The 13,785-nt window shown below is 42.3% G+C and overlaps 1 protein-coding gene across 1 annotated transcript; it reads left to right on the top strand.

Annotated features, from left to right (window-relative positions):
• The first annotated feature begins 1,861 nt into the window (after positions 1–1,861).
• On the top strand, positions 1,862–13,244 carry LOC136652200 (protein lifeguard 1-like). Its single transcript, XM_066629127.1, has 10 exons — positions 1,862–2,132; positions 3,440–3,518; positions 5,689–5,742; positions 5,983–6,073; positions 7,963–8,000; positions 8,080–8,167; positions 10,144–10,233; positions 11,861–11,866; positions 12,127–12,168; positions 13,095–13,244. Exons 1-10 carry the CDS (start codon positions 1,862–1,864, stop codon positions 13,242–13,244), a joined length of 909 nt encoding a protein of 302 aa, XP_066485224.1.
• Positions 13,245–13,785: the final 541 nt, after the last annotated feature.

Here is a 13,785-nt window from a genome sequence, read left to right as displayed (position 1 = left end):
TTACAGGATCAGATTAGGATCAGAGGTTCAGCTAATACTTAGAGATAGCAAGGCCCTGGAGCTGCCTCACCGTGCATGCCTTATGCTCAAGATGGCGTGGGCATCAGAGCCCTGGTGTGCGCATCTTAACAGGTCAGTGGTCAGAGGACAAAAAGGAAATGCTCAGAAGAGAAGGGAAGGATAAAGGGTTAGGGCCACAGCCCACAAGGATCACAGAGAGAACAGGTAGAAAGGTCAGAGTCACTGGGCCATAGTTTGACTCCTTCTGGACAGCATCCTGCCCCCTCTGGACAGCAGATGGAGTTGCACCAACAAGTTTCACATTTTAGTTGGGTAGTATCTAAGCAGTGGAGTAACTAGGGTTCATGTCACTCCTATGATGGACCTCCTCCCATGCAGTGGGTGGGGCAAAGCCCCAAGCATTGGGCATGGTGATGTACCTTTGCCCCTTGTCCGCTACTGCAGTGGTTCTCAAACTCTCTGGGAGAGTTTGAGAGCCAGTAAGCCAGTAAGTCTTTGCAGGGGCGGGGGGAAGGCAGTGGCGCGATCCCCAGGATCGTACCGCTCAGGGGGCTGCAGGGGCTTGGGTGGACTTACCCAAGCCTCCTGCAGCCTCCCCAGGGTGCGGGGAGCCCAGCACAACTTCTGGCAGGGCTCCCTGCAGCAGGGAAAGTGGATGCGGAGCGATCGCGCCCCACCCCTGCTAAAGCGGAAGTAGAGCACCCTGGGGAGGCTTCAGGAGGCTTGAGTAAGTGCACCCAAGCCCCTGCAGCCGCCTGAGTGGCGCGATCCTGGGGATCGCGCCGCTGCCTTCCCCCACCTCTAGGCTGCCCCCGCCCCTTAAGGGGGCAGGGACCAGGGCCCTCAGGCTGGGGCGTCGCGACGCCCCATTTTGAATAGCACTGCACTAGTGTTTTGGCTATGACTTTTGATAGAATAGAAATATTTCAATGTGGTTTGTTTCACTGCATTCTGCATGAAACCACACATCAATTGATATGCAGCATAATGGTATTGTTCAAAAATGCCAAGATTTAAAAAATTTTGGCGAGTAGTGGTGTCATCGCCCCTGTGAGTGTCACCTGGTGTGGCCAGCACCCCATCACCCTCCTAGCAACGCCACTGTATCTAAGGATTTTCAACTGGGAAGTGATTAAAAAATCTGGTGTTCTTACTCAGGTTGCTAAGAAAAGCAACAGACTTCCAAAACCCTGAACTCATAAATACAGAGCTTCAGTGATGCATATCACGCAGAATAGCATCCTGTGATGTACTAGCTATGAGTTCCAGTATAGAAAGCTGCAGTTCAGCCAGAGGCAAAGGAAATTCCTTTCCCTTACCCTGGGTAAAGCCCAACAGGGCTTGGATCAGCCTCCCTCCTCCAGAGTCGGCACAGAAGTGCCTTACAGCACTTTTGCAATGCTGTTCGGCCAGTGCAAGGGTCTTACGCTGGCCAAGGGTGTTCTCTGGATTATGCCTTCAGCTATATTAGCTTTGCATTAACGTAGCTAGCTCTGTAGTTGTGAAATGTCTTTAGAATAGTTCACAAGTGGGCCAACCTTACCCAGTTACAGTAGAATCTTGTTTATTCCGTATCTGCTGAAAATCATGTCCCATTGTAGTCAATGGGGCTTACTCCCAGAAACGTATGCATAAGATTGCAGCCTTAGTTTGTCCTGTCTAATCCTGCATTTGGATGGCAGATACCTAAGTAATAACCTACAGTAAGTTAGATTCTGGCATAATTTCTAAAGCTAAAAAAAGTTTTAAAGGTTTGTTCTCATTCTTAAGTGAAATAACCCCTGACTAACAGATTCCTTGGTTTTAAAATGAAGGTGAATTTGGAATATTTTTATCCAAGATGGAGAATAATCTACATGGGGACATGCTATACACCAAACATGCTGGTGAAGGTTCTCAGTCAATCACTGATGACGAACATGCAGGAGCTTCTTTACCTGAAAAGAATAATCAGGAAAGTACTGTTAGAGAGCCTCCAATAACGTTGACAAAAACAAGATCATCTCCATCACATGGAAGACATCCAAGAGGTACAAGACCACATAAAAGACACTCACGAACAACAAATGCTGAAGAACCCAGACCAATGGCTGATAAAACTGTCCGCGCAGGTAAGTAGCAGCAACTTTTCCAAATGGGGGGGACGGGATGGGGATAGGAAGGAACTGATAGAATAGTTTGCGTTGTTGATAGACACAAAATAATTGTACTCTATTTGGCCAGTCATTTTTAACAAGGATCACTTACATTTAGCAGCGGGAAAGCTACTGCCCCTATACACTAGGTGGGTTGTGAGCCCATTCCAGGTGGGCCCCCATTCATTTCAATATTTTATTTTTAATATATCAGACTTGATGCTACCATGGCATGTGACCCCACTTGGGGAAATGTTACAGACCTGTACTTTTAATAAGCTACTATGTACAGTATATTCTTTTAACAATGATAGTCAATGGGATTACTCCTGGGTATGTGTGGGTAGGATTGCAGCCTAGGATTGTTAAAAATGTTGCCACTCGATGATGTCACTTCTGGTCATGACATCACCTGATAGATTGGTTGGGTCCTGACAGATTTTCATTTTTAAAAAGTGAGTCCCAGTGCTAAATGTGTGAGAACTACTGATATAGGCTTATTTGCAAGAGTGAGCAGCATAATAGGAGAACTTTACCCCAATCCTATCCTTCTCCCCCACCAGTGTAAATAGCATTGCGCCAGCGGAGGCTGCTTTACAGCTGACAAGGGCAGTGGAACTGCTGGTGGGGAGGGCACAGTGGCCTCCCACACACCAGCGGACCCTCAGGCACCTGCCAGAGTAGGTAAGCCTGTGCAGGAGGTTGGAGGGAGGCAGCGAGGGATTGAATGGGGAGAGTGGAATAGTGGGGAGGGATAGTGATAGTGGGGAGGGATAGAGGAGGGTGGATCAAGGTGGATTACACCAAATCCCTACTCCCTTCCCAGGCCTTATCTGCCCTCATGGAGCAACGTGGCACCAGAAATTGAGCTGGTACAGGTCCAAGTTGCCCCATAGCAGCCATGGGGCCAGAGGACAAATGTCCCCTTACCCCAAGTAGAATTCCAGCAGCCAAAAATCTGCAGGATGCAGAATAAGCCATGCTGGTGCTGCTGCGTTGTGGGGATTGGGCTGTTGGTTGCCCAATCTGGGGTGAAATGGTCAAGGTCCCAACATAGAAAAAAGTGGCTGTGATACTTGGGGATGCTGTGCTAGGGCCAAATGAGACCCCTGTTTTTCTACTTGCATATTCATGTTTTATAATAATTAATGGATTTGGATAATTAACAGAGCTATTAGAATGGCTTCTTTGTGATTTGTAGGTTCATAATCCAGAATAATCTGAATACACTTAAAATATTTAACAATGGATTATCTGAAGCAATTCCTGTACTATTTCTCTAGCTTTCTTGACGAAACTATTTATAATATTAACAATTCAGACGGGTACCACTTGTGGGATAATCTGTATATTCCTCTACTGGTAAGTACATATTAACAATCATATCTTTTATTAATCTTGTATTTTTCTATTTAGGAACATTTAGGACATTTAGGAACATTTATTGGCACTACATTAAACAATACACTCTTAATAAACCACAGACATACTGAACTCTCAACACTTCGTTACCCCCAACAAATGCAATCAGGATTGGCATGATTATTCTATTTATATCTTGATTTTCTCCCTGAAGGGTACTCAAGGTGGCTAACAAGACATTAAAATACATCACCGCATTAAAATACAAGTCACTGCAGACACTCGCCTATAAGTCGACCCCACAGATAAGTCAAGGGCAGGTTTTGAGCCAACAATCATGGAATTTTCTGTGACCCTCTGATAAGACAGGGGTTAAACTTAGGCGGGTGTCTGACTATAGTTTTGTTTGATTTTACCTGAGGCCAGATCCTAAAAAATAACCCATCACTAATTGTTACCTAAGAACTGTAGTCTCTAATTTATTAAAAACATAGTAAAAGATCATAAGATATATTTTTATTCTTTTTAAATTCTGGTCCTCACCACCTTTTTGTAAGCACTATCAGAGTAAGTGCACTGTAAACAACATACCAATAAAACAGTGGTTCCCAACCTGGCATTCATGTACTCCCAGGGACACTCAACAGGACCTTTAGAGGTACTTGAAAAAGAATGGAATAATGGTAGAAAAAGGCAGGTCATGCTCCAGAATGCCTTGCAAGACAGGAATGCCTTGCAAGGACCAGCAAGGCAGGAAGGGAGGTAGCTAGTTGGCTGTGAAAGCCCCACCAATAGCTAGCTTTTGGTCATCAATTCATGTATGAACCAGTGATTGAAAACCAGCACAGTAAAAAGCTGAAATATAATATGGACAGTGATCAATCACCCAGAATTTCTCAGCACACTTCTGGTGCAAAACAGTGCAAAAGCAGAGTCTTCTGTTCTTCAAACAGATAAAAAGAGAACACACTGTGATAAATACATGAAGTCTGGGCTTTCATATAGAGGAGATGAGGGCTTGTATTATTAATTACAAACATTTTGCTAATATGAAGGGTACAGTTTATGGAAATGGGCTGCCAAGGGATATGCAAGTGAAAAAGGTTGGGAACCACTGCAGGAGAACCATGAATCAAATCCACCTTTAAGGTGTTTGGTGTGTTAAGCCAGAAGTTCTACGTATCACATACAACCCATAACACATAACTGGGAGTGTGCAATTCAATTCACAGCAGAGAGATGCAGCTGCATATATTTGCAACCCTTTTTACTCAGAAGTAGACCCACTGCTTTCCGTGGGTGTTATTCTTAAGTAAGGGTGCATTGAATTGTAGCCTGCTTCAGATGGAAAGGAGGATTCCCATCCTGGTGTTTCAAAAAACAGACCTGCTTTGCAAGCATTTGCAAAGCAGAACCAGGCTGCAGCAGAAGGAAGGAGAATAAAAGGTTAACGAATTGCTTCTAAGGAGTTGTGCCTGCCTGCTGCTTGAGAAACTTGGCGCTTGTCTGCCGCTTGAGAAATGAAACTTTTCAGAGTTATACATATTATATATATATATATATATATATATATATATATATATATATATATATATATATCTGTTATATGTATATTTTATGCATTTTATACTTTATATAACACAATATTTAAAGAGCCCAGCAGTGGCAAGCAGCAGCTATAAGAACCATCGGTCTTAAAACATGAAATAATAATTAATAAAAACCCCAAGCACCAGTCTGTAAGCAGCAGACATACTTTAAAAATACCCTCTTAGGTTCAGAAGGCTTTTTGAAATACAAAGGTCTTCAGGCCTTGCTGGAAGACTTCTAAAGAACAAGCAGTTATCAACTCAAAGTGAGAACTGATACCACTGTTAAATGCCTTGTAATAAAGATAAAAAAAGCCCCCAAATCCAGTTTCCTACTGGGGTTTATGGAACAGAACTCTATAACTCGTGAATAATGAGGCATGACCTGTACTGCTTTTTATCAACAGTAAAGATAGCAAACTGCTTTTATTTTCCTTTTTTAATGTTTTTGCTGTTTTAAATGTTGTGATCCACTTTGAGTGCTGGAAAGATGGGATGGTAATATTTTAAATAAATAATTAATTACCAATTCTTTATGTTGGGGATCCCTTCTGAAACTGTTTATTCTTGATTTTGGCCAGGAAATATCTTGACATATGGGTACAGAGGCGTCCATGGTTCTGTTATTCCCTTTTGTAAGTATAGTATATAAAAGTGCCCATTAAATGGCATCTCTTCATTACAATTTCTTATTCGTTGCAATGGAGCATATTATTTTATGATATTTATAGAGTACCATGAGCATACTTACAAATAAATATGGTTATGACTGCAAATATGTAATAAAATCATTCCCCTTCAGACTTTATTCTAAGCTTGCAGTGGCAACTAAAGCATTTTATACTGTAACATTGTGAAGTGTTTTGTCTTTTTAGACCGTTAGTGTTCCTTATGATTATTGTAATCGCCTGCTGTGATGAAGCCCGCAGAAAAGCCCCAATGAATGTCATTTTGTTATTACTATTTGTAAGTATTAGTTCAAGTTACTATTCTATTTATGGCACTAATTTCGTTGAAAAAGAAGGCTTATTGTGCCTGGCATTAGAGTTCCAAATAGGCCTTTGGTAAGCCCGTTGTTGTCAAACAGCCTACAGTTTGGCTAGCCAAGATGAAGTTGGGCAATACTTTCGACTGTACATGGTGCAGGATAAGTGCCACTTACCCTACCCAAACCCATTTATTACCAATAGTCTAACTATGCTTGGAATCTAACATGCTGGGTCCATCACAGAGCTGGGGCCACCAATCCAGTACCACAGTCTGAAATAGCAGGATAGGCACAGAGAACATTGTTAGTATTCCTATGCCTTCAATAGTGAAGGGCTGGAGTCACATCCCATAATCTATGTACCACTTCACTGGACACATACTTGAAAGTCAATTGCATTTAAAAGAGTTGGATTTCCTTCATGACTTTTGAAGATGAATCAACCTCTGTACTGAATCTCGAGCATGCACTAGAGCAGGGGCTTCCAAACTACAGCCCAGGGGCCACATCGAACCCCTGCCCCCACAAGATTTTATCCAGTCGGCAGCAACTTAAAGTATTTTAATTGCTTTTTTCTTTTGCTAACATTTGACATTTTTATATATAATTTCTCAGTTTAAGCACGGCATTGTTTCTTTGTAATGATCACATTTCTCTTTTGTTTTGAATCACATCATGCCGATTACAAAAAAAAGATCCAAGTAAAACTTATTCATTTGTTTAAATTTCATTCATTCATAAAACTGATTTTTTTTCAGCCCCTGAAAGTGTGTAAAATATACAATATGACGATCATCCTGAAACATTTGGAGTTCCCTGCACTAGAGTGCTATATGAGATAACTAGAATGACAGGAATCAAAGCCGTGGGTAGGTGCACAGAAGGAACCAGTTCTGTGGAACACAGAGAATTGCCATCTAGGGCAGTAGCCATTTTAAGATCCGTTGTAGCGCAGTGTTAAGTAAAAAGAACAAAGAATTGTGTGGTTGCTTGAAGACTAACAAACATATTGTAACACATTTTTTGCCTATGGTCCACTTCATGAAATGCATGATTAAGATGAGTTTTAAGGTTGTTCCACTGTTTGCTCCCTACAGCATCAATCATAGTTTGCCATATAAAATATAACATTCTCATTTTGGCCCCTGTCCACCAAGACATGAGCTCTTATAACCCCTTTGCATTATTTATTTAAGTTTGCTTGTTGGGAAATGAAAAGTAGGGAGAATTCTTCATGCTAAAGGGCACTATCTTCTTCTGGGTTGAAGAGTAGCTCATTTATTTTATTTATTTAGTGTATGGCATATAATACATGGACTTATATACCAGTTAGACTAGATCAAATGTCAGTGTCCAGTTCATGCAGCCATTCAAGGACAGAGTTACCTTCAAAGAAAAAGTCAGACCATGGGCCCTCAGTTTGCAGCCAGACACAATGTGGCACAAGGTTTGGTGGGAGAACCCGCAATCACACTGTGGGGTATATAATAGCCCCCATATGAACATTGAGTCCTGACAAACACCATGTAGGGTACGGATCCTATTCAAAGTTTTCCAGTGCTGATGAGGCAAGTCGAAACCTGGCACCTTAAGTGTAGGATTGTCTATATATCTACCCGTTTCTGGGCGTTCGACTGCCCATTTAGCTTTCCATTGGGCATTGATGTTAAAATTGTTGTGCAGATGTTGTGTGAGTGCCAGTGAAGGCTTCCTGGATTTGAGCCTACCAATTGATAGATGAGAAGAAGAGTAGCTGTTCCTCTGTTTTGGGTGTGTGTGGTCCGAGGCAATAAGATCAAGGAGGGTGAAACACATTTTAAAAACCCAGTGGATTTCCTCTTGTAATTATTTCTGTTTTTATTTTTAGACCATTCTTCAGGGTACGGTGCTTGGATCAATTGCATCGTAAGTTAGTTTTCAGTAGTTTGAATTGATTGTACTGGTGTATGCATTTCATAGAAATATTTGTGTTCTTGGGTTTTAGCTTCTTTGATGCTCCCTCAGTGATGTGGGCTGTTGGTGGCATTTCATTTGTGATGTTGGGAATGACGATTTTTTCTCTTCAGACAAAAGTAAGCAATCGCTGATAAACTGTCCTATACAAGCATGAACTGTATAGGTTGGGTTAAAGGTTGGGTATTAATGGTTGGGTATGAGCTTGCAACCTTAACTGACATATTTATCACAAGGGATTCTGGTATTCTGAATATAAAAAGAGGTACTGGGAAAGATCCATTAGTGCAGCAATTTCCAAACTGTGCGTTGTAATCAACTGGTGGGTTGTGACCCAATTTTGGGCGGGTTGCTTAGCACTGAGTAGATTCTCCAATGAATACACAGGTGATGGAAAGATCAGGTAACTTATTGCTTCACAAGCCCTGGGGCTATTCAAAAATCAGATAGCTGCTAATTGCCCTGCAAAGAGCTCAGCTCCTGCAGTTTGCAAGCATGTGTAAATATAAGAAGGAAGAGCATTAATTAAAGTTCATTACAGCTGCCTCATTACAAGAAATGAATCAAGTTTCTTATAAACAAACAAATATGTTATTACTTGTAAATAAATAAATAAAGTATATCTTTCTAGACCTTTTTTTTTTTTGTCTTGTAAACCTAGGTGGATTCCAATACAGTGTCTTTCTAAAAAATGGGTCCTAGTGCTAGAGTTTGAGAACCATTGCATTAGCACACACTCTTAATTAGCAGCTAATGTCTAGTGGTCCAGCTGCTTATGTATAGGTGCAAGAATTTAAACTTCTCTGTTGCTACCATTATTATATATTTCTTTGAGCTATAGCTTGTGCACCTTGCTGTTGGAGCCTCCCAAAGAGGCCAAAATCCATGCCAACCCTTCCGGTTGTCCTGCATGTCAGCCCTGCCTTTTCAATCCCTCTTATGGGCAAACCCTGCCCTTTGAGGCCTCAGAAACTGCTATTGGGGTGGGGGTTGCTCTCCATCGTGGTGTCCTCCTGGGCTGCTCCTCCTATCACTGGACTGGCCCCTTGAGACTTTCAGGACTTGGGGGCCTGGCTGCCTCCATTTGGAAGCTGTCCTGCTCATTGGCCTCACTCAGATGTTTATATACCTTTGCCTAATGGGCACACCTGCCCTTTCCACCCCTCTCTCCTGTTCCTCTACCTTCTGCACCACTTCCCTCTGAACTCTGCCCATCTGAGCTTTTCCATTCCCCATCTGTCTAGCTTTTCGAGCTCTATACTCATGGGCAAGGTCACTCCCACCCAATTTTCCTGAGGGTTTAGCTGGATTGAGGGCTTCGGCCCTCCTCTGAGCAACGCTGTCACCTCCTGAGCTAGCCTTGGCATCAGGGCTACAGTGACCCTGCATGCAGGGCCACCCAGCACTTGCCCATGCAGGATAGCTACTTACTGGCTCGTAACTGCTCCTCATCCCACTGGAGGTTGTCATGCTGACTCCCTGCCCCTCCTGGTAAGCTCATCCCTGAACACAGCTCATGACAGTTTATAGAAACACAATAATAGCTTCCTGAAGGTGGCGGTGGCTAGCTGAACTAGAAATCTATATATAGCCAAACTATCTCTATGGATATCTCGTCTAGCTTTGGTGAGAAAATCAAAGATGGATACAGGACTCTATCTTTGGGTTAGAGAAACTGATTAATCTTACTCACAACATCTTGCATTGCTAGATGATTCTGCATATGTGTCAATTTTTGCAGTAGCTCCAGGACAAGGAGCTCCAATAAATTCAGATAGATCCTTAAGATGATCACTCTTCCAGGGCAGCTCAAGCAGCTGTGGACTTCTGACCCTTAAGGATTGGGGGGGGGGGATTATAATTGGTTCCCTTCTTTACAACCTAACTTCCCAGTCAAGCTTGGGCAGGGAATAGTTGTGTATACAGTATTCTATTTTGGGGATAGAATAAAGGATGAAGCACCTTGGTGAATGTCTCTTGTAAGACAGATGGAGACCTTCACTTTTGACCTTCACTTGACAGCACTGAGATACTCCTGTTCTTATGACCTTTGCAAAAGTAGGAAGTGCAGGTTCAAATTTGTTTCTCTCTGTAGTTTAATGTCGACATCACCTCTGGAGTCCTGCTGGTTTTGAGTTTTGTGCCAATCGTTATTGGAGTTCTATTTGCCATCATGCAGTTCATGGCAAGTAAAGCATATTATGTTGGTCTAGCCTTTTTTGAAATTACACTGCAAGTGCAGTTTGTTATATGAATCTTTATATATGATTTTGTTATATGAGTCTTTGATTTTACAAACTAAGTTGAGCTCAAATTCAACTCTATTGAACCTTCACTAAGTCAAGGAATAAATTATATTATTAGTCTAGTACAGGGGTCTCCAAACACCGGCCTGGGGGCGTTGCAGCCCGCGGAGAGCCTCTACCCGGCCCACGGCCAGCCTCTGATCCCCTGAGAGCCTCTGGCCCAGTTGACCAAATACAACCAGAGTTGTGCTTGTGGGGTGGGGGAATGGGGGTCCATTTAAATGTGTGTGCTTTATATCTTGGGCTGTGTTGGTGCTTGGAGAAATCCTGGACGTTTGAGCCCATTCATTCATTTCAGTCATTCGTCTAAGTTCCATCTCTAATGTATTTATTTAAATTTTATATTTCATTTTTTTCCCCAGCCCTCAACACCATGCCAGATATTTGATGCGGCCCTTCAGCCGAAAAGTTTGGAGACCCCTGGTCTAGTATACTGTTGATGCTTTAAAAAGTAACAAACAAGGTGCTCCCCTCCCCCAGGAGCCTGTATTTAAAATTCTGCAGGGGGGCAACAGAAGGAGGAGAGGGAGGAAGATAGGGAAGATAGAGAGGATAGTAAGGGAAGAATATGCAGCCATTTGTATATACATAGGCTAAAAACTAAGGAATTGAGCTAAAGATATACAGAAGGATGTATGAGAGAGGATTTAAAGGAAAAGAGGAGTGTTCTGGGAGGGAATTCCAGGTATAAGGGATAGGAAAGGAGCAAGAGTGGAACTGTGTAACGGAGCAGGAAACTTTAGGATAGCTGTGGATGGTATATCTGGAAGAGCAAAGATCGGAAAGCAGAGATATATTTGGATATGAATACTGAAGCATTAATAGGTGGGCAGTATGAAGTTGGAAGTTCCAAGATAGATTAGCACAGGGCCAAGAGAGCTCCCCATAGACCCTAGTAAAGAGGGAGGAGAAGAAATAAAGCTTCCGTCTGAGAAAATGATGAATAAATGATTAGACAGGCAGGGTGGCCTTAGATTAGACAGTCTTGGGCATGTCCATAACAGTTAAGCAGAATAGATAGGCAGCCTAATCCTGTGCTTCCCAGGGCTGCAGCAGTGCAGGGTCTATTTAGGGTTTCTACCCTGTGTAATCCCCAGGCGGCCTGATGGGTCTCCTCAGATCTGTGCCCACTATTGAGCAAGCACAGATTCAAAGAGACCTGTGTTGACTCTCCTGGGTCGGGAGGTGGGTTAGGATACGGCAGCAGAGTCTGCTGCCATCTCTGTTCCCTCCCACCCACTCCCTACGGCCACCATGCCTTCCTCTCCCCCTGCCCAGATTGCCTCTCCCCCACCCAGACTTACTGTTCCACCGCCCAGCACTCACCTGGAGCTCCAGGTGGTGATCCCCCATTCTCCACCCTGCGCTGACTCAGTATGGGCTTGCGCTAGGGCAACAGTGGAAGAGCAAGAAACCTGTAAGTGGCTCTTTAAAGCTATTATTCCACTGATTTGGTATCCACTGATTTTTTTTTTATTCACAGAGGGTTCCAGAACGGAACCTCAGTGGATAATGAGGCACGATCTGTGTATGGAATACTTGTCCTCATAGACTGCAATCCTTTCCTCATTAATCTGGGATTAGTTCCGTTGAATTCAGTGGGCCTTATTTCTGAGTAGACATGAATAAGAGCATGCTATTAATTGTTTTACTTGCATTTTCTTGTTTTTTGACAACAGTGTAGATAGTGACACACTGGATCCAAGAGGCCTATGCATTTTAGCCTCTAACCTTTCTCTGTGTTCTTTTCTAATTCTTCTTAGCACTTTGACCAAATAACATATGCTGGAGCAGGAACACTAATTTTTTCTTTGGTGAGTCATTCTTCAATGCAAAGGACCCCCATGCTGATTCCACTGAGATGCTCACTACTTCCATTGAGTTTTAGACAGGACAGAAACAGCAGTAGCTACTTTAGGGGTGTGATTCCCCCCCCCCTCTCTAAATAACTCAAAGTTGAAGATAATAAATTGAGGATGGTCATGGAAAGATTGTATACCTGTATCTAGAGCCAGGATGGTGTAGTGGTTTGGGAGGTGGACTTAGACCTGGATGATCCAGGTTCAAATTCCCCCTCAGCCACAAAGCTTCCTGGGTGACCTTGGGCCAGTCACTTTCTTTCAGCCTCACCTACCTCACAGGGTTGTTGTGAGGAGGAGCAGCTGTGTAAACCGCCCTGAGCTCTTTGGAGGAAGGGCGGTATAAAAATGTGAAAAATAAATAAATAAATCTATAGTAACTAATAGCATTTATTTAAAAATTATTTAATGACATTAAATCATAACACATTAAGGCCAAAAGTGGTTGTGTTGAGTGGTTGTGTTTAGTCTCTAGAATAGAATTACCGCCCAATCCTGAGCTTCCTGTTGCCCGCTGCAATGGGGCTTCTTAAATCTGCGCTGGCTATTTTGCCGGCGTAGAGTCCCCATGCCAGGCCAGAAGGCCCAATACAGGGTTCAGTATTCAGTCACATCTTAATCTCCCACAAATGTTACCAATGAGGTATATTGCTTGAAATAGGTTTTGTTCTTGCTGAATAAAACACTGATAAGGACACCTATCTTTTCCCTACACAGAGATGAAAAAATATCTATATAGTGTAATAAGAAATAGTTTATCAATAATTATTGTAGATTAGATTGTAATTGCTTTCACTACAAGTTACATTCTTAATTAGAATCCCATTTAAAATGGTGGCATATGCTGATCTTTTTGTGTGTTGTGATTTTTTTTTTTTAAGTATGTGGTGGTGGATACACAACTAATGCTGGGAAAGAGGCACCAGTACATCCTGACACCTGACGAATATACCTTTGCAGCACTTAATGTCTACGTTGACATTATGCATCTGTGTTTGTTCATACTGAGATTTGTTGGTTTTACAAAATGAGAAACCTGCTTCCTATGGACTGAAGAAAGGGATTATGCAGAAGTAGCCCAAGAGACCTCCTAGAAAATTTTTTTTGAAACATCATGAAATACTATTAGACACTAATACTACTGGTTAGTCAAATGTAGATATATAATAAACTCTTTTTCAGTGCAGTTCTGCTAAAAACTTCTTGCACATACATTTTAAGTTGGGCTGTATGCAGTGGCATTGTTACCAAAACAGCTGGTTTTTAGGAGAATTATTACGGTCTTATTGGAACATGGGACCTTAAAACTAGATAAACAAATTAGCGTTCTGCAGACAATTCCCTTTCCTTAAAAAAGAGACTGAGAAAAATCTTCCAATAAAAGAGGGCATCTTTATTAAGAAAGAATACAATATAGGTGCCCTAAACAATTAATACATAACTATTGTAATGCCATAACCAGAGTGTCCTATAGTTGTGAGTGCAGTGTAGTGTGAGTATATTTGGTGCATCTCTGAGAGATCAGAGAAAGGGTTCGTAGGGAAAAATTTTTAGGGGTTCCTGCTCTTCCAA

Source organism: Tiliqua scincoides, chromosome 5 (genome assembly GCF_035046505.1).
Source record: "Tiliqua scincoides isolate rTilSci1 chromosome 5, rTilSci1.hap2, whole genome shotgun sequence".
Lineage (NCBI taxonomy): Eukaryota > Metazoa > Chordata > Lepidosauria > Squamata > Scincidae > Tiliqua > Tiliqua scincoides.
The sequence above is the reverse complement of the archived record's forward strand: the minus strand, read 5'-3'. Positions and strand labels throughout refer to the sequence as shown.